This window comes from Delphinus delphis, chromosome 15, assembly GCF_949987515.2.
Source record: "Delphinus delphis chromosome 15, mDelDel1.2, whole genome shotgun sequence".
Lineage (NCBI taxonomy): Eukaryota > Metazoa > Chordata > Mammalia > Artiodactyla > Delphinidae > Delphinus > Delphinus delphis.
Genome location: NC_082697.1, coordinates 67,523,713 through 67,549,194, shown reverse-complemented (window position 1 = coordinate 67,549,194; position 25,482 = coordinate 67,523,713). Strand labels below are relative to the sequence as shown.

Sequence of the window (25,482 nt, the reverse complement as noted above, 5' to 3'; positions counted from 1 at the left end):
ATTTATTTTTTTCGGTACGCGGGCCTCTCACTGTTGTGGCCTCTCCCGCTGCGGAGCACAGGCTCCGGACGCGCAGGCTTAGTGGCCATGGCTCACAGGCCCAGCCACTCCGCGGCATGTGGGATCTTCCTGGACCGGGGCACGAACCCATGTCCCCTGCATCGGCAGGCGGACTCTCAACCACTGCACCACCAGGGAAGCCCTTGAATGCATTTTAAAAACTCTACATTTTTACTCCCCCCTGTCACGTTAAATGTTTTTGATGTCGTATTTTACATCTTTTTATTTTGAGTATCCCTTAACTAATTATTGTAGTTAATTTTACTACTTTTTTCTTTTAACTTTCATACTAGCTTTATAAGTAATCTACTACCTTTACTATATATTCATCTTTCACCAGAGAGATTTTTATTTTCATATGTTTTCTTGTTATTAGTACCTTTTCTTTTCAGCTTAAAGAAGACCCTTTAATATTTCTTATAAGGCTGGTTTAGTGGTGTGAACTCCTTTAAGTTTTGCTTGTCTTGAAAACTATTTCTCTTTCAATTCTGAATGATAGCCTTGCCTGGTAGAGTATTCTGGGTTGGAAGTTTTTTCCTTTCAGTACTTTGAATATAACATGCCAGTCCCTCTGGCTTTTAGAGTTTCTGTTGAAAAAATCAGCTGATAATCTTATGGTGGTTTCCTTGCACATACAAGTTGGGTTTTTTTTCTTGCTGATTTTAAGATGCTTTCTTTAACTTCTGACATTTTAATTATAATGTATCTTGGTGGGAATCTCTTAGGGGTTCATCTTGTTTGGAACTCTGTGTGTCCTGGACCTCAATGTCTGTTTCCTTCCCCAGGTTAGGGAAGTTTTTAGCCATTATTTCTTCAAATAAGTTTTCTTCCCATTTCTCTCTCTCTTCTCCTTCTGGGACCCCTATAATGCAAATGTTATATCTACTTGATGTTGTCCCATAGGTCTCTTAAATTATCTTCACTTTTTAAAATTCTTTTTTCTTTTTGCTGATCTGTTTGAATGAGTTCCACTGCTCTGTCTTCCAGGTCAGTGATTTGTTCTTCTACTTTATCTAGTCTGCTATTGAACCGCTCTAATGTATTTTTTAGTTCTCTTATTGTATTCTTCAGCTCTCCAGCTTCTGTTTGGTACTTTCTTACATTTTCTACCTTTTTGTAGATGTTCTCATTATGTTTATCCATTCTTTGCCCAAGTTGGGTGAGCCTCTTTATCAGGTAGATTACTTATCTCTGTTTCATTCAGACCTTTTTCTCAGGTTTTGTCTTATTCTTTCATTTGGAAATTATTCCTCTGTTTCCTCATTTTGCTTGACTCTCTATGTTGGCTTCTATGTAATAGGCAAAGGAGCCACCTCTCCCAGTCTTGAAGGAGTGACCTTGTATAGGAGATGAGCCTTATCATTCAACCTTTCCCTAGCTCTTGGTTGTCTCTCAAACCTCTGTGATTGTCTGAGTAGCCTGGCTTATTCTTGATAGGCTCCCGTTGTTGAAGATGCACCAAGACCTGTCAGTGTTCCAAAGGGAATGATCTCACTCAGCACCCAGATTCAGGCTGATTGGAAGCCAGATACTCAGGCAGCAGCTTTTGAAGTATGCAGATGTATACAGTCCTATGGGACTGCAATCACAGACCCTACTGACCTCCAGACTGGGAGATCTGGAGGTGTCTCCTGGGCAACAGTTGCAAGCATCGGGACTTCAGACGAGTGTATAAGCTCCTTGCTAGGAGGTACCAGTGAGCAGTGGTGAGGCCAAGGGAGGGTGCAAGAATGGTGCCTCCCTGCCTGCTTCCCTGAGAGCACCTCTGTAGCCCTGAAGCCTATCCCTCAGGTTGAAGCTCCAGGACAATTAAATGGCCCTTTTTCACCTGCAGACTGGGGATGTGACTCAGTCTGCTGCATAGTGTCCTGGGTGTGATATCCTGCCCAGAACTGACTTTCTGATTGTTATAGTCCTGTGCCCAGGAGCACACTTGCCCACTGGCGTTAGCAAGGTTGGGAAGGAGCCCTGGGGGCAGGGCACACCTGTGCTTTTAGCGATGTGGGAAGAGAGTGTGGAGCCGGGCACACCCTCAGCTTTCCCGAGGCCATGTCTGCGCCTGTCCACTGCGCCCGAGGGAGAGGGAGAGTGCAAAATGGCGTTTTCCAGCCCCTTTGTCCCCGAGGTCAACCCTAGATACTCCCTGCCCCATTGGCAGATGCTTTAAGATTAGCAGCGGAATCTCCTTCACATAGAATCTAGTCACCTCTCAAACTGCTGCCTTTGCGCTGGTTCCTGGGGTGAGTCTGTGCACGAGCTCCTCAACAGGAGTACCTCAGATTCCCACAGACCCCTGGGTCCCCTGCACATAAACTCCATTGGTTTCAAAGCCAGATGTTTGGGGGGCTTCGTCTGGCTGCAGGTCCCAGGGTTGGGGTGCCCGACGCGGGGCACAGACAGACCTCTTGCTGCTCAGGAAGGGGCTCTGCCCATGAGATCCTGCCCTACTGTGTGGGGCGTTTGGTGAGGCTGTATCTTGCCTCTCCTCCCCATCTTCGTGTGGCCCTCTTCTCCCTTGCTGCGGAGGAAGCTGTTCAGCTGGTTTTCAGTTCTTATGCAGTGGGTGTTATTTCATGAATAGTTGTGGGTGTGGTGTGCTGGGGGAAGAGGTGAATTCAGGGTCTTCCTGTGCTGCCATCTTGTACTCAAGGGCTCCAAGTGATTCTTATTTTCATCTATTGGCTAATACACTTTTTAAGTTTAAAAATTTTTTTACCTTTTTTTTCATAGAACTTTTCACGTACACAAACTCACACACAAAAGTAGTGAGACTAGTACAAGGAAACCCAGACACTTGTCACCTGGCTTCAAGAATGGCTTCTTGTTTCAGGTATTCTGCTCACATTTTTTGCTAGAGTATTTAAATCACATCCCAGGCATCATGTTATTTCATCTATAAATACTTCATTATGTATCTCTTACTGATAAGGATTAAATTCAGGTTCAGATTCTTTGGCAAGAAAATGTGGTTCTCTGTTCATTGTCTGTTGCCTTACATCAGGAAGAACATAATGTCTTATTGTTCCACTGCAAATAAATATATACAGATTTAGTGAATATATGATTGTTTTCATTTGCTCACTCATTCATTCATTCACTCACTTAAGAAATGTTTATTAATCGTTCTGTGTGCTGGGCTCTGGGTTGAGCATTGTTCAGAAGGAAAAACCTCCCGGCCATAAAGTAACATTGTAACAATGGTTGAAAACATAACAACAACAAGAAGCTGATCCAGGTAATTTTTTTGTTTTTACCTTTCATTCAACGTTTTATTATGAAAATTTTCAGGCATACAGAAAATAGGAAAGAATTACCCAGTGAACTAGCATTCTAGTTCTAGTTTTCTTTTTCTTTTTTAAAAATTTTATTGAAGTATAGTTGATTTGCAGTGTTGTGTTAGTTTCTGGTATACAGTAAACTGATTCAATTATACATATACGTATATTTTTTTCATATTCTTTACCATTATGGTGTATCACAGGATATTGAATATAGTTCCCTGTGCTATACAGTAGCAGGACCTTATTGTTTAGCCATCCTATATATAATAGTTGGCACTAGTTCTAGTTTTCTCCCGTTTTAACATTGAAAGTTTTATGAAGCAGATGGTTAAACAGCCAATAGGAGCTTTTTGGCTTAGATAAATGATAAGTAGGAGGGAGATTTAAAAATCATTGTGAGTCTTTTTCCTGTGAGGAAATTGAACTTTGGGAATTGTAAAGGGATGTGTCCAAGGGTCACAAACACAGTGGGTTAGAGCAGAGGCATTTGCAGGAAAACTCCAATCTCCACATGTCATGGTCCTCTTCCTTTGTGGAGTTACCAGGTTTGGCTGCAGTGGACTTGGGAGATCTGTGGAGGCAGCCGGAGCTGCCGTGGAGTCATGATTCTGGGCACTGGGAAAAAGTGCTTCCCAGGTGTGGCACTGGGCCCGGGAGGCTCCTGCACTCTCTCTGGCCTGGTGACAGGCAGAGGGCCCAGCTCCTGGTTCCGGCAGGTCATCTGATGGGCAGGTGCAGCCTCTCTGCGGAGCTGCTGCTGCGTGGTGGGCCCTCGGTCGGGAAGAGCCAGCCCTGCGGGGACTATGGCTCAGGAAGGGGCCGCCATCTGTCGTGGCCAGGCCATTGCTGAAGTCAGTGCAAAAGCTCAAGCGTTGCTGAGCCCAGCCTGGCCTTTTTAAACCCCTTTTTCTTGAGATTTCTTTTCTTTCCTGCATTTTGTCTGTCTTGCTTCTCTTTCCTGGTTCTTGCCCTCACCCTCTGACTAATGATTCCCTGCCCACTTAAAAACCTCTGATGGCCCCTTAGGACCTACAGGTCCTAAGGTCCTAAATCCAAACTCCTCGTGGCCTGGCACTGGGGACCCTTCCCAGTCCTGCCCAGGGGAGTGCTTGCGGCCTCATCGCCTCCCTTTCTGTCTCTCCTGTGCCCCACGTGCTCACATTCCAGCCACTCAGAAGGATTTTTTCTTCATTTTCAAAATTAAAAAAAAGTTTTGATTAAAAATCCACTGCCCTGGGTTTCCCTGGTGGCGCAGTGGTTGAGAGTCCGCCTGCCGATGCAGGGGACACGGGTTCCTGCCCTGGTCCTGGAAGATCCCACATGCCGCGGAGCGGCTGGGCCCGTGAGCCATGGCCGCTGAGCCTGCGCGTCCGGAGCCTGTGCTCCGCAATGGGAGAGGCCACAACAGTGAGAGGCCCGTGTACCGCAAAAAAAAAAAAAAATGAGTTTTGTTCTCTCTGCTCAGAATGCTCTTTTTCCTTGTGTGCATTTGGCAAACTGCCCATCTGTCCAAGTAAGCACAGGCACTCGCTCCTGGTTGTGGGCTCCTGCTGGACTCAGAATGTGCAGCTGCTGCAGCCCTGACCTCCTTGAGGTCTGTCTTTGTTGCCTGGCCAGAGGGTGCCTGAAGGGCAGGGCCACCCAGGACAGTGCCAGACCCGGCAGGGTCTCCACAAATGGGACTTAATGCAATTAACACACGACTGCCCGCCACCCGCTGTGTCCATGTATCTGTGTCTCTGGGCTCCTCTTCCCCTGACCTGGAGGGTCTCCCAAGGCACCAGCCTAAGTCTCTTACTCATTTTCATGTCTCCCTCTCATCCATTTCTATCAGCTTTCAGTTCTGTCCGACAACCCTAGAATCTAGGTGTTTGGTGCTCTGACCTGTTAGGTTCAGCCCTTTCTGGGTCAGAGTCAGTGAGAAGAAGCTTTGTCCCCCAGACCAGCCTCCCTCCCAGCTGTGTTTCTGGCCACACTATAGCCAGTCCAGTTCCAAGGCGGAAACGCTAGATCACACATTATTGTCCTTGTCCTCATTTGTGTTTATCCTGTTTTGATTTTTAGCCTTCTGGCTTGTATTTGTTGTACAGATGCTCTGTGTTAAACAGGTCACAGTTGTCAAAGAAACTAGATCACATCATCCCACCGTTGCACTCACCGGTGTTGCCGTGTTCCCACGTGCCCTTTGGGCTCTTCTCTAAGCAGATGGTGTTTATAAGTAACTTTATATTCTCTGTTACTATTATTATTAGTGGTGGTAGTAGTAGCATTTTGCTTATCTTCTTCTAATTTTCCACTGCTTGGCTCCATACTTACTTATAAAAAAATGTTGCTCTCATTTCTCCCCTTCTTTCCACTTCTGCTGCGGGGTATCCCCCTTGCCCTCAGGTGTCAGGCCCGTGCCTCTCGTGCCTGGATGGCCACTGCATCTCCCTCCTTCACCCCGCCCTGGCCTGGCAGGCCCTCCCAACATGGGCTCGTCTTCTCACAACCTTGCAGGGAAGCTGCAGTCACTGCCTCCACCCTACTACATGGGGTGCACGCGGTCCTCGGGGTGCCCTCTGTGACCCAGTCCAATCCCCTAACACACTTCCCTCTGCTCCCTGTACATACTCCCCCCACCCCCAATAATCATTCTAGCACTAATGGCTACTGTGCACTGGTCCTGAAAAGCCAGGACTGATGTTATCTCTATTTTACCGATGAAGCAAACAGTCAGGTGGCACCCGGCTCATTAGTGGCAGGCTTGGTCTTGAACCCAGGTCTCGGTTCTGATGTGCCGCCTGTGTCTTCAGCACTGCCATCTGTCTCCTGCTGGGCTGTGCCAGTTCTCTACCCTCTCACCTGTGGTGTGGGCCCCCCTCCCTCTTGCTCTGTCTGCAGAACTCCTCCTGGCCTGCCTGGCTGCATCTGCCCCCAGCCTTTGAGACCTCTGAGGTTGTCCCGCCTCACCTGATTGCTTTCTTTTCTGAATCCTCATTGTACTGAGTCAATACCAGTTGACCTAAGATGTAATTGTCCTCTGTTTCCTGCGTTGTCCTTGGAGACTGTAGCTTTGCATATTGCATGTGGCACCTATCATGGGGCCTGGTCACCCCGAAGAGCCCCATAAGAGCTGTTGGTGGCCGGTTCTTCCTGGCCAGGCTGTGTTTCTTTGGTGACCCTCTTTCCCTTTCCAGGGGACGAACTGCCCGAGCTGGACAACATGGCCGACAGCTGGCTGGGCTCTATCGCCAGAGCCACGATGCAGACCTACTGTGACGCGGTCCTCCAGATCCCTGAGCTCACCCCGCACTCCACCAAGCAGCTGGCCACCGACATCGGTGGGTCTCTGGGACGGGTGGGGGGAGGGTCAGCTCTGGCCTGTTGCATCCGTCAGGCCCCCTGCCCTCCAGGTGTGTCGTCCCAGGTCTCCTCTCAACTTCAGCTCTGGGTTTGTCTGTGAAGCTTTGTTAAACATGTGGACTCCCCAGGCCCCACCCCCAGAGATTCTGACATAATAAGCCTAGGATAGAAGCCTAGACACCAGTGTTTTGACAGGTGTCCCTGTGGACTCGGATAGCTGCTGAGGCTAAGAGCCATTAAGGGGCGCTTTGCCGAGATGGGCTGGGATGAGTGAGGCAGACTTGTGTGATGCCGCCTTGCCCCGCCTTGCCTTCTGCCCACCGACAGAATCATCATGCAAACTGACATTGAATAAGCTCTCACTGTGCGCAGGCATGGCAGGTGCTGAACCAGGTGCTCACGCACCCACGGGCTTACGCAATCTTCAAACCCCCTGTGAGCTCAGTGCCCCTGCCTTCATCACTGATGAGGAAGCGGGGCACAGAGCACGTGCAACACCAGGCCACCCAGCCGGGGTTGCCCCGTGGTCTCCATCCGAGTACCTGTCTGCCTCCCGGGTCACAGGGGCGTGTGCCCACCTGCTCCTGCTGGCGCACGTCCCTGGAGGTGATGCCGCCTGCAGGGTGCTCTGAGGCTGGGGGTACTGCAGGCAGGTGGTCGGGGCGTCTCCCCAGCCTCTTGGTATCAGTCCATTGCCTGCCTGTTTTTTAGCTGGAGGCAGCTCTTGGAGTGGGTGAGGGAGAGGGTGGTGGGAGCCTTAAAGATTACCTCCTTGGGGACCCAGCCAGAGCTTTGCCCTGGGTGACCCCAGGCCCGAGCCAGCCTCTTGTTTGCTGAGGGAGAAATGGACGTGAGGCCCTTTGCTCCGGGTCCCAGAGCAGTGAGTGATGGGGCCAGGCCTGGAACCCAGCTGCCCCAGCTCCCAGCTCTGTGCTAATTCGTGGTTAGCTCTCAGCCGTTACAGGGCAGCAGCCAGCTTTTGTCATCTCACTGGGCACAGGTTCAGAGAAGAGATGAAGAGGTTTAAATGTTCGTCGGTGGTCCCCGTTGGTATAGGCGGGAGCATTGAGGAGAGAACCAGCGGAACTAGTGAGTGAGATTTGGGGGTGGTCCCTACAGTTCACTTGTCCACATCGCATCTCCCTCCGTTAAGCTGCTGTCCACATCCATCTGCTCACTCGCTCAGCATTGACTGTGTCTGTTATGTGCCAGCCATTGTGCTAGGAGATGGGATGCAAGAGAGGTTTGGACAGTTCCTGTGCTCACTGAGCTTATGCTGTGAGGGAGTGTGCTTAAGGGCCGGGAAGTTGCCAGGTGGTAACACGATAGAGAGCGGAGAGGTCTGTGGCAGTGTGTGGCCACCTTAAAGACGCTCAAATTAAGCATTAAAATGTAACAAAACCAAGGGGCTTCCCTGGTGGCGCAGTGGTTGAGAGTCCGCCTGCCGATGCAGGGGACGTGGGTTCGTGCCCTCGTCCGGGAAGATCCCACATGCCGCGGAGCAACTAGGCCCGTGAGCCACAACTACTGAGCCTGCGCATCTGGAGCCTATGCTCCGCAACAAGAGAGGCTGCGATAGTGAGAGGCCCGCGCACCGCGATGAAGAGTAGCCCCCACTTGCCGCAACTGGAGAAAGCCCTCGCACAGAAACGAAGACCCAACACAGCCAGAAAAAAAAAAAAAGTAACAAAACCAAAAACACTCTTGCCGTCTGAACAGAAGATGTCATGGTAGATCATGGGCTGCCGTTTCGCAGGTCCTGGCCGACAGTCGAAGGGAATTCACAGTTTCATGGGTGAATATGTGCCAGAGGCAGGTACCTGACTGGTTGGTGGTGCCCTTCCTGGGAAGCGGCTCGCTAGGACATGAGTCAGGCAGCCAGGGCAGAGCAGGCATCTCCTATGGGCTCTGCCCTGAGCCGGGCCTCAGAAAGAAAACACAGGGAAGATAAAGCCGTGCCTGGAGCTCCAACCTAGTTGGGCAGAAAAGATTAACGTGGGTGGTCATCAGAACATAAGGAGGGACCTGCCGGGTGATGCGTCTCCCAGTCCCGCAGAGCAGGAAGAGGGAGGGGCTGGAGAGCGCCCTGCCTCGGGCTCGGCCAGCCGTGCTGCCCAGGAAGAGGAAGGGAAGGAGCAGCCGGTTACTGACCACCCGCGTCACGTCAGGCACGTCCCCGGTCCTTGTCCCACTTCATCCCCCGAACATGCTGCCTGATGGGTACAAACTGCATCCACAGGTGGAAGTAGAGACTCGGGAGGTGGATGGAGTCACTGAGGTCACCCTGACCTCGGAAACCCGTTTTTCTCCTCCACTCCGCCGGCGCTGCCCGAGCTTGCCTGCCGCTTGGAGGGCACTGCTGCTTTTCAGAAGGACAGGAGCCTCAGACCCTCTCTTGGAAATGCTCATCGACTTGGCCTGGGGGTGGGCTCAGTAATCTGTCCTAACTCGTACCCTAAGGGGTTATCTGGGAGGTGTGGGAACTGCGTTACACCAGGCCTGGCCCCCTGCACCGTCCAAAGTCCCGCCTGTAGGGGCTCTGCTGGGAAATCTTCGGGAGCTGCTTAGATAAGCCCTGTGTCTCCTGACCCCTTGGGTTTTCCATGTCGTCAGTGGGGTCCGCTGGGGAGCAGGGCTGGGAACGCAGGGGTCCCGAGGGTAGAGCTTCGGCTGAGGTCGGCTAGGCTGTAGAGCTGAGTGTGCAGTGGGAGTGGCGGGGATGGGGCGATGTTGGCAACTCCTTTATGAGACTAGAATTCCTGGACCCGGGCCGAGCTCACAGGCAGGTCTGACCCCTTGGAAAAGCCCTCAGAGTGAAGGCTTGTGGGCTGAGGGCAGACCTGGCAGCCAGCACTTGGGGGTTGGGGGTGTGTCTTGTCCCTTACCGCGGCGAGGCCTTTGGGGCTCGTCCTCTCGGTGCTGAGTCTGTCGAGCTGTGTCTGTCTGCTCCCTCCCCGCAGACTACCTGATCAACGTGATGGACGCCCTGGGCCTGCAGCCGTCCCGCACCCTCCAGAACATCCTGATGCTCCTGAAGGCCAAACCCGAGGATTACAGACAGGTCAGCAAAGGCCTGCCCCGCCGCCTCGCCACCACGGTGGCCGCCATGCGGGCTGTGGACTACTGACCCCCACGCGCCTGGCTGGTAAGAGGGTCGGGGCTGGAGTTCCGGGGCCAGAGAAGCCCCCAGAATGGATTTGCTCTAAAAATCCGCCTGGGATTGGGCAGAATTCATTTCAAAAAGATGTGGTTCATTTGTATAATCAAAAAAAAAGGTTGTAAATTAGAGGTGTATTATTTATCAGGGAGGAATTTTCAGATGATTTTTTAAATGATCCTGTCTTGAAAGTGCAATTAATAAGTACTATGAAATGAAAGAAGGCTGTTTTCTTTCCTCAGTGAATATTTGGGTGCTTCTCATGTGCTGTGCTGTCTGCACTGAGGATTCGGCAGGAAAGGATAATCCCAGCTGGTTTAGCCTGCTTGTGCCAGCCCTCCGGAGGGGCACTGCCGCGAATGTGGCCTCTGAACCAGCCCCACTGGGCTGCCAGGGCCGTGTCTCTCTGGGCTTGTCATCCAGGGCTTCCCACACATTCTGTCCCCACATCTTGGGAACCAGTTTGGCTGGCCCCGAAAGAGCATCAGCTGTGAATCCACACCAAGAAAAATATTTTGGTTTCTCATGTGGTGGATCACAGAGTGTCTGGCAGGGCTTGAGCCTGGCTCCCGCCTTGGAGTGGGAGCTGGTCACCTGGAAGGTGAAAAGAGCTGCTTTGAAGTGGAAACCTCTTTGCAGTGACCTCTGTGCCAGTGTGGGTGAGTGCCACTAGGACAGGCTTGGTCTTGATTCCCAGCTTTGCCACCTTTCAGCTGTGTGACCTTGGGAAAGTCATTAGCCTCTCTGAGCCTCATTTCCTAATCCGAAAAACAGGGGTCATAACGGTACCTAACTCATAGGGTTATTTGAAGAGCCACTGAGACACAGTGGGAGCAACAGCATGTAGCAAGTGCACAATAGCTGCTAATTTCGTAGTCCTCTAGCGTCTGTAACCTACCTTCCCTTTGCGGGTAGAGGAGGGAATTACAGAATGCCATTTTTCTGGGCAATTTTGGCCCTGCTAGACTAATTTGTCACCCTTAAACGGCTCTAATGGGAACCCAGAGTAGGAATAGGACAGCCTGTATCTCCTCTAGATTCGGAGGGGAGAGGAATGCCTGTCTGTCTGACCCAGAGCCTGCTTTTGGAGATGGGGCCATTATCCATCTTCACCCCAGCCCTCAGTACTCCCCAAGAGAGAGATGGCAACTGATACCCACGTCAGCCTGGTCCCCGTCTCCCATCTACAAGCAGCTTTGGGGGCCAGAAGCTCCTTCCCGCTCCGCTTCAACACGTCTCTGAGCAAAACTTCTCACAGGAGTCTGTAAGGGGCTGCCCGCTGTAGATACACCCCAGGATGGCCAGGCAGCGTCTCCCATCCTCAGTGGCAGTGGTAGGTTCACAATGAGCATGTGGCCCAGGCTGATCCAAATGAGCCTCACTGTCGAGGCTTTTGCTGGGACTGTGAAGGAAAAGCTTTCTTCCTGCTGTGGTTGCTGAGCTGAGGGAATGGAGTCTGGGACTATGGAGGGAAGAGTAGCCTATGGAGAGAAACTGTGTGAGAGGGATATCGACACAGAAGAAAATACAGCCTGTAGCTGAAGCCCTGGATACAGCCAGGCTTGAAATCCCTGGACTTTAATTATAAGAACCAATGAATTCCCCTTTTAGCTCAAGTTCAAATTAACTTGTGACCAAAGGGCTGGCAAATGGAGTTAGATAATAATCATTGCTCTGCCTGCGCCAGAGCCTCAGATGAGATAATAAATATGAAAGCCCTGGGCTTCTGTGAGGAACTGGTATTCTTATGACCAGGAGTCTCGCCTATGTCACTTACAAGAATAGCAATCTAGTCTAGCACCTTACTTTACCTCTCCAAGCGTCAGCTTATTTACTTGTAAAATGGCATGATCATATTTCCCAGTGGTTATGAGAATTCAATGAAATAAGACTTACTTATAAACTACTTGGCCTGGTGCCTGGCATGTCATAAGTGTTTGATACAATACAGTCATTGTTTAAAAACAACAAATAATAGTGAGTGTGGTGACAACAACTACCATTGCTATTGATAAAAGTCCTAGTCATAGTAGTAAGTGTGGTAATTACCAAGAATTGAGACTCCAGCGTACAGACTTGCCTGGCCCTGAGCTCAGAAACCTGGCTTCCCCAAGGCCTGCCCCACTCAGTCCCTAGCAATGCTGCCTTTGGCTGGAGTGGCATCAGCCTATGACACCTCCTTCCTCCACAGTGCCATCGTGGGCACTTAATGGGAGGACAGCTTGTTTGCCTTTCAGGCCAAGGACCCAGGTGTTCTAGACCAGCAGGGCTGGGATGCCCTGGTCCCAGGGTCTGAAGCGAGGGCTCCTTCACCACCAGGGCCAGCAGGTGACAGCAGGGCCCTGCAGTGGTCAGCTGTCTGCAGCTGCCAGACCACATTCTTCTTTGATAACAGCTCCCTGATCTCTTTTTGGGAAGCCATTAGGGTTGCCATATTTAGCAATTAAAAATACAGGAAGCTCAGTTAAATTTGAATTTCTGAAAAACAGTGAATGATTTATTAATATGCCCCCAATATTACATGGATGTACGTCTACTAAAAAATTAATTTGCTGTTTATCTAAAGTTCCAGTTTAACTTGGTGGCCTATATTTTATCCAGCACCCCTAGGAGCCATGTCCCCACCACCCTCAGACCATGTGATTCTGCTGGGGGCCAACTGGCCTCAGGTATGGGCAGGATCTGACCAATCCCAGCAGCCTGCCAGTTGGGCACACTGATGATTGGCTCAGAGACAGGCATGTGACCCACTCAGTGACCAATGAGAGTCTGCCTGGGAACTTGCTGTGGCAACTGGGAAAGAGGTGCTCTCTCCTAGCTGAGTTTGGAGTTGCAGATGGCCCTTTGCTGCTGTAAAGTAAGGACAGCCTGCCTGGGAAGGCAGAGAGAGCAGACATCACTTGAGCTGCTGGAGATGCTTTTGCTTAAGCCAGTTTTGAGTATTTCTCCCATCTTACCTCTCTTTCTCTCTCTCTTGATTCTTGCAACCCAAAGAAATAAGTTGGACGACACTGAAAAAGGCATAAAGCCACTGTTTCAGGGACAACTTGAAAGAAACTTTAAAAATCACCAGCTTGGACCTTTCTTTGGCCAGGCCTCTGCTCTCAAGTTGTTATGGACGCCTTTCCACCCCCAGAGATGCATCAGGGCACTTGGCTGCCCAGTCAGACAAAGAACAAAGCTAGACTCTGTGTTTTCTACTTGTATTTTCCAGAACAAAACATGTGCCACCTGGCAGGGCCTCTGATGCCTGCTATCCACCAAAGCTGCCCTCAGTAAACCCACTCACAAGGTCACAAGCGTGCTGCCTGTTCATCTTCGGGGCAGATGGTGACCGGCCCTGGGAGGGAAGTGGCCTGCCTCCAGGGGAGGATGCTCCAGGTCTTGGAGCCTGGCTGGGGGCGTCCCAGGCCAAGGATTGGGTCAGGTTGGAGGGTGCGGGCAGGAACACAATTCCCACATCTGTACCAGCACCGTTACTCCACGGAGCCCTCAGCCTGGGACTGGCCAGGAGCTGCTGGCTCTCTGTAGCAGGACCTGGACTCTGGCCTTGGCCACCTCCCGTCCCGGGCCCGTGGAGAGGGCATCATAAAATGCGGCCTTGGGCGACGGTCTCCACTGCTCAGGTCTGAATTCCTGGGCTGCCCGGGATGGGCAGGGTCTAGATGGCATCGCCCTCGTTGTCAGACTCGATGACGTCCAGTGGCTGCAGACGCAAGGAGTCGTAGTTGGGGGGTGGGGTGCCTGGGATGGGCGGGGTCTGCTCATGGGGGTGGGGCCCAGCATCGGGGCCGTGTGTGGCCGTGTCAGGCTGGAAGCCAAAGTTGGTGTGGGCCTCCACCAGCTCAGCCACGGTGGGCGGCGGGCCATCGTAGCGGGCCTGGGTCCGCCTCCGCCGCAGGCTCTTGGCGAGGGCCACCAGCTTGATGATGGTGATCCACACGAAGTCGATGATGATCTCCGCGAACTCGATGAGGCACAGCACCGAGCCCCCCATCCAGAAGCCAAACTGTCCTCCCAGGTTTGAGAGCAGCCAGACGATCTGTGGGGAGCAGGGGACTGAGGGCCCGGCCGGGGAAGGGGGGCTGGTTGGGCCACAGATTCCTGCCTCAAGCCCAGCCTCACGGGTTCCTGTGAGGTGGGTTGTTGGCCAGGAAGGGGGAAAGGGTGACCGTCTCAGCGCAGGGAAGTAATCTGACACTGCTTAAGGGACCGTCCTCTGGGTACCAGGTGGAGGGACTGCAGGCGGGGCCGAGGTGCCAGGAGCCCCCAGACTCACGTTATTTGCTGCTGACTCCTCAATGGTGCGATAGTTGTATTCTTGGAAGTAGATGTTGAGCTTGATAACTCCCTTCCTGCGGGAGGCAGCAAAGGAAGCTGGTGCCCTCTCCCCAAGAGAGAGAGAGAGAGACACACACACACACACGCACGCACGCACGCACGCACGCACACGAAAGGCAGCAAGGCCCCCCCAGCCCTCCTCTGGCTCGAGCTTCTCACCTGCCACTCCCAGGAGTGGTGAGGTCCAAACAAGCGCCAGGAAGGGCCCCTCCAGGCCTTGGGGCCACAAAAGGCAGCACTGCCCAGCACCCATCCTGTGTGCCCCTTTCTGAACCAGCTCTCCAGAGGACTCTGGGGCCCGAGACAGTCCTGAGGATCAGCTCCGGGCTCCCCTCTCCCACTCCCAGCCCATGGACAGTAGGCTTGACATAGAGTCCTAAGCCTTGGCTCTCTGTCAGGGGACCTGAGATGGTCCTCAGAAAGGCGATGCTCTCTCACACCTCCAGGCTTCTGCCGGGACATTGCTGCCTCTTCTTATTTGTCTGAACATTTACTACTCCTCCTTGGAGGATCAGCTCAAGTGTCATCTCCCTATACAGACCTCCCTTATCTCTCAGGAAGAAGGAGCCTCCTTCCCTGCTGGGATCCCACAGGAAGGGTCCTGGGCAGACTCCCATCATCATAAGCCCTGTTCGCATACCTCTGTCCTCCAGACTCGAACTTCCTGATAGACTGAATCTTCTGTTTTTCTTGTGCTCAATGCATGTTTGTGTTGAATGGATGGAAAAATGGTTGAATGGATGGAGGGTGGGTGGGTGGATGGATGAGTGGGAGAATGGAAGGATGGACAATGGAGGGGCGGATGGATGGATGGATGTGTGAGTGGAGAGATGGGTGGGTAGAAGACTGGAAGGATGGATGATGGATAGATGGGTGGATGGGTACAAGGATGAAAGGACTGGAGGGGTGGATGGCTGGATGGCCAGGTGACAGATGGAAGAACAGGCTCTCCTTTAGGAAGCGGTAGGCTCGGAGCCCCCCTGGCTGGCCTCTCTCAGTGCTCCTCTAGGCTTGCTTCTGAATCTGATCAGTGTGAGAAGGTGACTGAGTAGCGGCTCTATGCCCAAGCCCCTCCCCTGAGGCTCTGGTTCCTCCTCTCTTCTGCCTTCCCTGGCCCGTCCAGACTCTGAGCTCACCTGTTCATGGTGATATTGGGGCTCTGGTCCCGCTCCTCTGACAACACATGGAAAATCCAGTCCTGGAACCCAAAAAGGCAGCTGAAAACAATGGTGCCCTGCAGCATCCCCTCCCAGTCATGGGCCCTGCTACCTGTGGAGGCAGACCACAGCCCTGTATCTTCTTGAAGCCCCTGGGGGACCACGTGTTGGCCCAGGGAGAAGGGAGGGTGACAGTGCACGCCGTGGCTGCTGTTCTGAGGAGAATGCACTCGGCTCTCTAGGCTCTCCCCCATAGGCCCGGCCTCCCTGTGCCAGCTCTTTCCCACCTCTGACCCTTGCACCTGCTGTTCCCTCTGCCCAGATCCTCCCCAGACCCGCCCAGCCTGGCTCAGCCCCATCCTCCAGTTTTAATCAAATGTCACCTTTTTAGGGAGGTCTTCCCTGACTACCCTAAGGCCTCTTCCCCCAGTTAGCCTCTCATCATCTGGTCTACCCTACACAGCCATTTGAAATGATCTTATTTCTGTATATTGTCTGTCTCTCCAGGTAGAAAGTACGCTCCGTAAGGGCAAAGGACTGTGTGTCCCGCTTACTGCTGTGGCCCCAGCACAGTGCTTGGGGGACGTGGGTGGAAGTTAGCAGGGAGGGAGGGGAAGGAGGGAGGAACCCCCCTCTGTAAAGTTCCAAACAGCCTGCAGACCTCTGCCCAGGCCTGCCTCCCACCCAAAGATGGGCAGCCAGGAGCTTGGCCGCGCCCCTGACTCACCTCAGAGGACTCAGAAGGCCAGACGGCCATGGAGATGGTCATCTTGTACTGCGTGTCACTGGAAGAGAGAAGGCAGCCTGTCACTGTCCCAGCGCCCCACCATCCACAGCCCGCCCCGCCGCCCACACGAGCCTCCGGGCAGGACTCACTTGCAGGACTCCTTACAGACATCGATGCAGGTCTCCCTCTGCGCCAGGCTCGTGCGCAGGGCCGAGTAGCAATAGGCTGAGCGGTAGCGGGTGGGGAGAGAGACTCTGAGCGGGGTTTTGTGCTTTGAGCCTCAGGCTGCCCTCTGCCCTCCTGGCCCTGGGCCACCTAAGGCCTGTGCTTAGGTTGAGTGGGGGGAGTTGTCTCAATCCGAACCCCCCTGGTCATGGAGAATCACCTACATCCACCCCCAACCCGCCCCGTCGCCAGCCATTTCACCCCAGCCTGGCCTGGGGGATCCTCTCCCCAGACAGCCCAGCCCCAGCTCAGCAGCATCAGAGCAGCTTTCCCTCCACCTGTCACCCGATCCTGGCCGGTGGGCCGGGGTGATGGGGTCATGTGGGAAGGGATGGGTGGCTGGAAGGGGTAAAGTTTTCCCCTTTTGTCCACACATTTTGTTAGTTTTAAGAGGTGGTAGGGGGCTTCCCTGGTGGTCCAGTGGTAAAGAATCCGCCTTCCAATGCAGGGGATGCGGGTTCGATTGCTGGTCAGGGAACTAAGATCCTACCTGCCACAGGGCAACTAAGCCCCCGGGCCACAGCTACTGAGCACGTGCGCCTCAACTAGAGAGCCCGTGTGCCGCAAACTACAGAGCCCATGCGTTCTGGAGCCCACGTGCCACAACTAGAGAAGAGAAAACCCACATGCCACAGCTAGAGAGAAGCCTGCGCGACGCAACAAAGAGCCCGTGCGCTGCAACGAAAGATCCCACACGCCTCAATGAAGATCCCGTGTGCCGCAACTAAGACCCGATGCAGCCAAAAAGTAAAATAAATAAATAAAAGGTTAAAAGAAAAAGGTGGTGGGATGCTCTTTGCTGCTGACAACATCCATCGGTGTTTGGACTCCAAGCCTGGATCCCAGCTCAGTGTGAGCCCAGCAGGGGCTCCTCCGCCTGTGGCTTCAGGTCTCAAGGACAAATTCTCTCCCGAACATACATGTTTCAAGTGTAGTTAATGGAGTCGAAGAGTAGGGGGAGAGGCGAGAGGGGCTGTGGTCTGAGAGGACGGGGACGGAGGGCGTGGAGCTCCGACCTCCCTTGTGGTCAGGGCCTTCGGGGGCAGTGGCCCAGCTGGCGGGTGGCCGGTCCCCCGGGGCTCCCCACTCACCCCAGTCTGGGAATTCCTGGTTGTTGCAGTATTTCTCTCCACGGGGCAGCGGGTACAGGTAGTGGCCACAGCTGCAGTTACGGATCATGTGGTCTTGGAAGCAAGAGCGAATACAGGCCTGGGGGTGGAGGAGGTACAGAGAGAATGCAGACTTGACGGTGATGTCCCCGTCCCAGCCCCGGGGGAAGGGGGCCCGGAGAGCTTGCTGCCCAGGCCACGGGGGCTGGGGGGCGGGGGGGAGGGGCACCTCCCGCGCAGAAGCAGTGGCCGAGCCTCCTCCAAGTTGGGGCGTGGTGGTCCTCCCCTGTCCCTGGCCCCCCGTAGAGGGACTCGGGCCAGAGGCCAGCTCTCTGAGGATGGCCCCTGCCACCTTTCAGAGTTGGGGCCCCACGGATGACATGGGGAGGGGTGGCTTGTTCCAGCACTAAAGCGGACTCTGAGGGACTTCCCTGGCGGTCCAGTGGTTAGGACTCTGCGCTTCCACTGCAGGGGGCACGGGTTTGATCCCTGTTCAGCAAACTAAGATCTGCATGTGGCCAAAAAAAAAAAACTAACTCTTAGATAGCGCTTGTCACAAGGCTGCCAGCAGCTTTCCGAGCCCTTTACGTGGAAGGACCCAGAAGGGAAGACAGGCAGGCTTGCCCTGTGCTCCTTCTTCCTGGAGAGAAACACTCAGGGAAGGCGAGAAGTGTGCTGTGATTGCTCAGAGTGGATGGAAGAGGAAGTGACCTTGTACAGAATGTCCCCTGTTTGGGGATGGGGGAGGGGGAGAGTGGACTCAGCCCTCCCCTCCCCCTGCCCCAGCCCCGGGCTGGTTGAGATGAATCTACTCATACTGGGTTTTCAGGTCATTCCACTCAGAGACGAGCTATGTGTCCCGGGGCCAGCCCTTAGCCTCTGAGCCTCAGTTTACTCCTGTCGCTCCCATCGGCTCAGGCGGGGAGCTCGGCTTGCCATGGGGCGCTCAGCGAACGGAAGCAGCCATTCCTCACGTCTCTTGCTGCCCAGGTTCCCAAGCGCTGCCTCTGGAGGACCCCCTGCTCCCACCCCGGCCAAGGAGCCCACAGCTTCTCTTCCGCTCTCCTGCCTGCTGCTCCTCAGGCCAACCCATCCTCTCCTCTGTCCTCCCTGGCAAACCTGGGGGCTCCCTGCGGGAGGAAGTGGCCGGGGGGAGGTGGCAGATGAAATGGCACAGCCGGGAGGAGCGGGTCTGGGGCGAGATCAGGGGCAGTGGCGTCAGAAGGGAACCCTGACTTGGCCAAGTGTCTCCCACTCGCCCAGACCCCACTGTCTCACCTGGAAGGAGGGAGTCCTCTCCAGGGTCCAGCTGAGGCTGGGCTAGGGCGGGGCCTGGGCGGGCCGAGCACCAGACCAGGGCCTGGGGCTCTGCCAAGGTCTCCGGCCAGAGTGGTGACTGCACTGGACTGGACGAAGCAAGAACTGAGGTTTTTCTAGAATGAGGCCTCCAGGGCTGGGGCCTGATGCCTCTGGCCTCCCCCTCCATGCTCCCCACCTCCCTGTGCTGTCTTGTCTGTCCATCTGTCCTCCCTCCAGAGGCTTGGAAGGTTCCCTGAGCTCTCCATCGCAGGCAGGAGCGTCAGAGTGTGGGGTGCCTGGGGTCAGCTGGATGGAGTGGGCGGGCAGGCGGGCATGGGGGAGAGTAGAGTCCCCTGACTAAGGCAAACGGGAAGACCACACCTTGCTTGGGGCTCTCAGACACGGAGCCAGGCACCGCTCTGCCATGGCCCTTGTTATGCCTCAGTTTCCTTATCCACCAAGGAAGACTGGGCTGGGAGAAAAAGTGTCAGCAAGTGGTCACTTTTGCAAAGACTCAGTGTGTCCTTCTCCACTGGGGCCAGGTCTGAGGCCAGGCCTCCTGGGCTGACCTTGGAGATCAGCATAAGGGGGAAGCCCCCAGCTGCAGCAAGGGGGATTGAGGCCAGATACAAAGAGGGACTTCTCAGGTACATCAATGAGGCATTTGGACTGGGGTATGTAAACCCCAATTTCTTCATTCCTAATAATAGTATCTACATCTTAGGGTTGTTGTGAGGGTTAAATGATTTAATGTATATATGTGAAGCACGTGGAACAGTGCCTGCCTAGCACACAATAAGCCTGCTGTTATTAGTATATTAATACTTATAATAAATGGCATATATAATAAATGCTATTAATAGCATAATACGTTAACAATAATTAGTAATTATTGTTAGTATATTATTGCCCGTAGGGGTATTGAAAGGATTAAATGATGATGTAATTCACGTAAACCCTTAACATACACAAGGCTTCTTCTTGGGAGACCCCAGAGCGAGACCCCAAGGGCACACCTACAAAGCAGGGTGGAGAAGCGGCCAGCCCTGGGCCCCGGTGGGAACCAGGACAGGGGACCCTGTGGTCCCAAAGATCCAGCAGAGTCAGCCCTGCTGGGATTAGCTTTCCCAGAGACCTCAGGCCTCAGGCTAGGTAGACGTGGATGGGGCCCCAGCGTCATGAGGCTGCACCATCTTCCCACCTGGATGGAGTAGGTCGTGTTGTAGTCGCTGTAAAGGTTTCGGATGGGGACGTCAGAGCCGTTCACGGTGCACTGGCTGTAAGGCTCGCCCTTGCGCTCCAGCTTGTCCTGTGTGAGAGGTTGTTTGTGGGGGGGCCCCTAGTCACCCCTAGGAAGCCCCCTCTGTTCCTCCCTCCCATCTAGCATGCAGGTCTAGGGGATGCTGAGAGGGGATAGAGGGCTGATGTCCCAGCAGGCGCCAGTGCTTGGGGGGCACCCATCTTCCCCCAGAGCGTGGCCGCCCGGTGTGGTTCCAGCCAGAAGGCGAGGCAGGAGTGGATGGTGAGGAGATCCAGGGCTTGGGGAGGCCCGGATCTCTGGCTCTCAGGCCCTGGGAGGTGGGCGCTGGGCAGGTGGGGTGCCCTTGGGCTGCAGCCATACCACCAGCACCCCGATGGAAGTCTCCATCCCCGACATGGCGAAGATGCCCTCTTCTTTGATGAAGGGGTACGACATCTGCTCGTGAAGCATCAGCCGGGCACCGGCTGTGGACGTGAGGAAGGGCACGTAGTCTTCCTGGCCCACGTCCAGGATCAACTTCAGGCCTGAGGGGAAGATGGGGCCGAGGGCTGCCTGAGCTCGCTCCCCAAGGCTGAAGGGACACCCACCACCCACTGGTCCAAGTCCCCTCCAGCCAAGGGTCTGTGCAGGAAGCTGGCTCCACTTTACGAAAATCCAGACTTCTTGCTTTCTCTAAGGCCCCCATTCGAGTCCAAGCCACCATGGTCTCCTCTCTGGGCTCCTTTTGCCCCCTATACCACCCGCCATGATCTCTCTTCCACAGGGCAGGTAGACCTAGGGCCACAGCACAGGCGGTCCTACCTCCAATCACACAGGTCCTCACGCTCTCCACTCACTTCCCTTTGCTGCCGTGCTGCTTCCTGCTGCTAGGACTTCGTAACGCTCTCCCTTCTCTCTGGAATGCTGTCTCCAGCCTCACCTTTCACCTAGAAACTCTTGCTCTTCCTTCAGATCTCAGCCCAAGTGTCACTTCCTTCAGAAGCCTTCCCTGACTACCTAGACTGGGTCTCAGGATCTCTGCGATATGCTCTCCTAGCCCTGGAACTTTCCTTCCAAGTACCTCTCTCACTCTTGAGATTCTTCTTTTGTTATCTGTCTTCCTGCCCCACTCCACTGTTCCCTTCTTGAAGGTAGAGACCAGACCCATCATTTTATGCACCATGGGACCGGGCTAGGTGGTTAGGACAAGAAGGCTAGCATTTACTGAGCACTTGCTACATGCTGAGTGCTGGGCTAAGGGCTTTATTTACATGATCCCACTGGTGCTTTCAAGGGGCATATGAGTTAGGTATAATTATCATCCCCATTTTACAGATGAGGAAGCTGAGGCTCATAGAGGAGAAGGGATGTTGTCATAGGTCACTCAGTGAGGAAGTGGAGGGTTGCTGGGCTTCTAAACAGGCAGCCAGGCTCCTTGATCTTAATCATCTTCTCGTATAGACTTGAGTCGACCAGCACCTCTGTGATACCCAATGTCAGGGGCACAGGGGTGGTGAAGGGTGGGCAGCCCACCCACACCCCTATTGACCAGCAGCCCTGACAGTTGCTGAATGACACCTGCCCTCTGATGGCTGGGGAGGGCACAACCTGAGCGGGGAGGAAGGATTTGCTCCCCAGGGCCTGGTGCACGTGCCGAGTCCGCCAGCCTTTCTCCCCAAATGAGCAGCCTCTGCTGTCAACCGCTTCCTCTTCCTCCCTTCTGTTCACTACTTCACCTGCTCTCTGTCTCTCAAGAACTGCACAGAAACAAGGCTGAGAGGAAGGGTTCTGCCCCAGGGTGACTATGTGAGCGTGGGCAAATTATGTACAACTTCTCAGAATATCTGCATTTATCGAGCATTTGCTACTTGCCAGGCTTAGAGACAAGGCTGCTTGCTCTGTGCTCAGAGGTCTACCTGCCTTAGGCCAGGATGATTCGATGAGTTCTATACTACATATATGCCCTGCTCTGTTCGATATGGGGAAACAAGGGCTTCGAGAAGTTAAGTCTCAGCTCAGCCTCACCCGGGGATAAATGGTGGAGCTGGGATTCCACCCAGTCACAGAAGCCTGTGCTCTTGACCACTAAGCTTACTGCTACCTCGCTTTCCTCATCAGCAAAATGAGCACACCAGTCACTACCCCAGGGATTTACGAGCGTTGGGTGGGGGACGGCTGAGAAGGCACCTGGCCTAGCCCCTGTGCACACAGTAGGTGCCGGCCTCCCTCTACCCTCGGTCCTGCCCCTCAATGGCCGATGGTAATTTGGTCTTTCAGCCCCACGTGATAGGATTTAAATCCTCATGGCCCTGGCTCCAGGACAAACCAACACTTACCAAACTCAGCTCCGGGGTTGGCTGAAGGGAGGGCCTTCTCCTTCATGCCCCAGTTGAAGATGTAACAGTTGCCATAATCAGGGTGGAAGATGCGTGTGAAGTTCCTGAAAGAAACACCATCAGCTAGTGAGCAGGGCCCACCCCACCCCATCTGATGCCTCCCCTGCCCAGGGCTCGGGTAGATTACTGCTCAGAGAGGCTTAGGAAGGGAGAGGTGAGCAACAGGTCATTCTGTCCCTTTACCTGCACCCATGCACCCACCAGAGAGGAGATTCCTGGACTCCCTTTGGAAAGAAGGGTGAGGAAGGGTGGGACGAGGCTCTCTGGCTTAGCCATGAGTGATGAAAAAGAAGATTATTTGATGTTTTCATGTCTCATCTACACGGTCTTGTAAGTCATGTGGTCATTTAAACGGTGGCCCCCAAAAAGAGATGTCCACGTCCTAACCCCAGGGACCTGGGAGTGTGATCTTATTTGGAGAAGGAGTCTTTGCGGACATAATTCAGGATCTTGAGATGAGATCAGCCTCTTTTATCCATGTGGGCCCTAAATCCAACCATGAGTGTCCTTAAAGAGACAGAAGAGGAGACACAGATACAGAGGAGAAGGCCATGTGAAGACGGAGGCAGAGACTGGAGTTACACAGACAGAAGTCAAGGAACACCTGGGCCCACCAGACGCTAGAAGGGGCAAGAAAGGATTCTCCCCTGCAGCCTCTGGAGAGAGCCTGGTCCTGCTGACACCGGGACTGCCCACTTCTAGCCTCCTCTGTGAAAGAATAAATTTCCGTTGTTTTAAACCACCCAGTTTGTGGTCATGTGTTACAGCAGCCACAGGAAACTAATACAGATCATAAGAGTGAGAGGGCGGCTCCAGGCAGTGTTTGCTGCAAGGAGCTGGCAGAATGCAGACAGGTGGGCTTGTCGGGGAACCTCGGCAGCTCAGGTAAAGAGGAAAGTAGACGGAGATGGAGGGCTGCGAATCAGGAGGGAGTGCAAGCAGAGGCCAGGAAAGAGAACTTCACAACGAGGTGTGAAGAGCCCCATCTAGGATCCTATCTTATGTCATGAGAATGTCTCCTAAGGAAATAATTCAGCAACAACACAAAATGTTTGCATAAAGATGCTCATGGAAGAAGCGACAGTATAATGTAGTTGCAGATAATTTGGTTAATTTTTTTTGATATGGAACTTTTCAAACATAAAAAGTTGAGAGAATGAAGCCCACCACCAGCTTCAACAATCCCCTACGGGACTTCCCTGGTGGCGCAGTGGTTAAGAATCCACCTGTCAATGCAGGGGACACAGGTTCGAGCCCTGGTCTGGGAAGAGCCCACATGCCGCAGAGCAACTAAGCCTGTGCGCCACAACTACTGAGCCTGCGCTCTATGAGACCACGAGCCACAACTACTGAGCCCACGTGCCACAACTACTAAAGCCCACGCACCTAGAGCCCGTGCTCCGCAACAAGAGAAGCCGCCGCGATGAGAAGCCAGCTCGCCGCAACTAGAGAAAGCCCGCACGCAGCAACGAAGACCCAACACAGCCAAAAAAAAAAAAAAAATCCCCTACAGCCAGTCATGTTTCATCTCTACCTGCCCCCACTCTCCCTCCCATATTTTTGAAGAAAATCTCAGACATCATAGTTTTATTTGTTAACATTTCTATGTGTATCTCTACAAGAACTCTTAAAAAACCATGCTAAACATAACTAACAAAAATTCCTTAATATTATTAAACATTCAATTTATATTGCCTCACAGAGGTCAATTCTGGGTTTACAATTTATTTGTTTAAACTGGGATCCAAATGACGTTGACATGTGATTGGTTGATATGCCTTTGAAATCCCTTAATCTATGGCTCCCTTCATCTGACTTTTTTTTTTGTCCTTGTAAAATAGCTGTTAAGAGTTCTGGTTTCATCCAGCTAATAACTGAAGAGGGAGTGATACAATTAGAGGATCATCATTTTGCACCCCCGATTTTGGGGATTTGGGGCAGTGTGCACCAGTAGTGACCAATGCTGTGTGTCCTGATGCAAGAGCACAGGCTGTCCGGGAAGTGGCCTTGCCAATAAACAAAACAACAAAACAGCAAAACCCAGCCTTGAACAGGATCGAGCATCTGTCTCTACCGTTTATAACAAATACTGGAGACAGAGGAACAAGTTCAAAGACACTACAAAAAGTCAGTATGCAAAATCCAGACTCCAGTTTCTTCAACAAAGAAATTGTGAGAGAGGGTAAGGGAGGTAACCTATAGATTAAAATAAACTACAAAGACTTGGTTACAGTCACAACCTGTGGACTTTAATTGGATCCTGATTCAAACAAGTAAACAAAAAAGTATGACATTGACGAGTGTGAACACGACTGGATAGTTGATGGTATTGAGGTATCACTGTACATCTCTTTTTCAGGTAGGATAATGGTATTGTGCTTCTGTTTAAAAAAGTCTCTTTTAAGATACATTCTGAACACTATATAGATGAAAGAATATGATGTCTGGGATTTGCTTTAAAAACAGCACAGGACAGGATGTGAATCACACTTGTTGGTTCTGGGTGGGTAGGTCCATGTGAGTTCATCACACCCTGTTCTATCTATGTGTATGTTCTCAAGTCTTCATAGGAAATAGCATTTAAAATGTCCTTGTGTTGGGCTTCCCTGGTGGCACAGTGGTTGAGAGTTCGCCTGCTGATGCAGGGGACGCGGGTTCGTGCCCCGGTCTGGGAAGATCCCACATGCCGCGGAGCGGCTGGGCCTGTGAGCCATGGCCGCTGAGCCTGCGCGTCCGGAGCCTGTACTCTGCAACGGGAGAGGCCGCAACAGTGGGAGGCCCGCGTACCGCAAAAAATAATAATAATAATAAAATAAAATATCCTTGGATGTTTTTATACTGTTTTTGTTATTTTATTAAAAAACAGAAAGGAATGGGGCTCAGTGCATCAAATACTGCAGAAATATCACCTGAAATGCAGTACTTTCTAAGCTTTCTGTCCCACAACTTTTACTGAGTGACTTTCAGGGGCCAGGCCCGTGCTGAAGATTTCTAATTCTCAAAATAACCCCATGAGGTCAGCTGCTCTTTGTCCCGGTGTTCAGATTAGGAAACCATTTCCTCTATCTTTTGTCTCACCGTCTGTGCCAGCAGAATGAGGTGGGTCCAGGGCAGGCAGTGAAATCCAATCTGGGAGCTGACCCTG

The 25,482-nt window shown here is 52.9% G+C and overlaps 2 protein-coding genes across 4 annotated transcripts in view; one reads left to right on the top strand and one right to left on the bottom strand.

The window, feature by feature from the left end:
- Positions 1-12,965, top strand: part of COG7 (component of oligomeric golgi complex 7) — an 88,825-nt gene extending 75,860 nt beyond the window's left edge. The window contains exons 16-18 of one of the 3 annotated variants that reach the window (XM_060031894.1): positions 6,521-6,664; positions 9,647-9,831; positions 12,838-12,965. In XM_060031894.1, coding sequence (XP_059887877.1) covers positions 6,521-6,664; positions 9,647-9,813 — 311 coding nt within the window. In that variant the 3' untranslated portion in view covers positions 9,814-9,831; positions 12,838-12,965. Of the gene's footprint in view, positions 1-6,520; positions 6,665-9,646; positions 10,324-12,837 lie in introns of those variants that run through there. The other 2 variants (XM_060031893.1, XM_060031895.1) reach the window with 2 other exon arrangements.
- Positions 12,966-13,032: 67 nt separating this feature from the next.
- SCNN1B (sodium channel epithelial 1 subunit beta) overlaps positions 13,033-25,482 on the bottom strand; it is a 77,211-nt gene continuing 64,761 nt past the window's right edge. The window contains exons 5-13 of the mRNA XM_060031896.1: positions 22,278-22,381; positions 20,323-20,486; positions 19,903-20,010; positions 17,385-17,502; positions 16,218-16,293; positions 16,069-16,126; positions 15,321-15,382; positions 14,123-14,198; positions 13,033-13,885 (exon numbers count right to left, since the gene is read on the bottom strand). Of these exons, the coding sequence (XP_059887879.1) occupies positions 13,505-13,885; positions 14,123-14,198; positions 15,321-15,382; positions 16,069-16,126; positions 16,218-16,293; positions 17,385-17,502; positions 19,903-20,010; positions 20,323-20,486; positions 22,278-22,381 (1,147 nt within the window). The 3' untranslated portion in view covers positions 13,033-13,504. The remainder of the gene's footprint in view (positions 13,886-14,122; positions 14,199-15,320; positions 15,383-16,068; positions 16,127-16,217; positions 16,294-17,384; positions 17,503-19,902; positions 20,011-20,322; positions 20,487-22,277; positions 22,382-25,482) is intronic.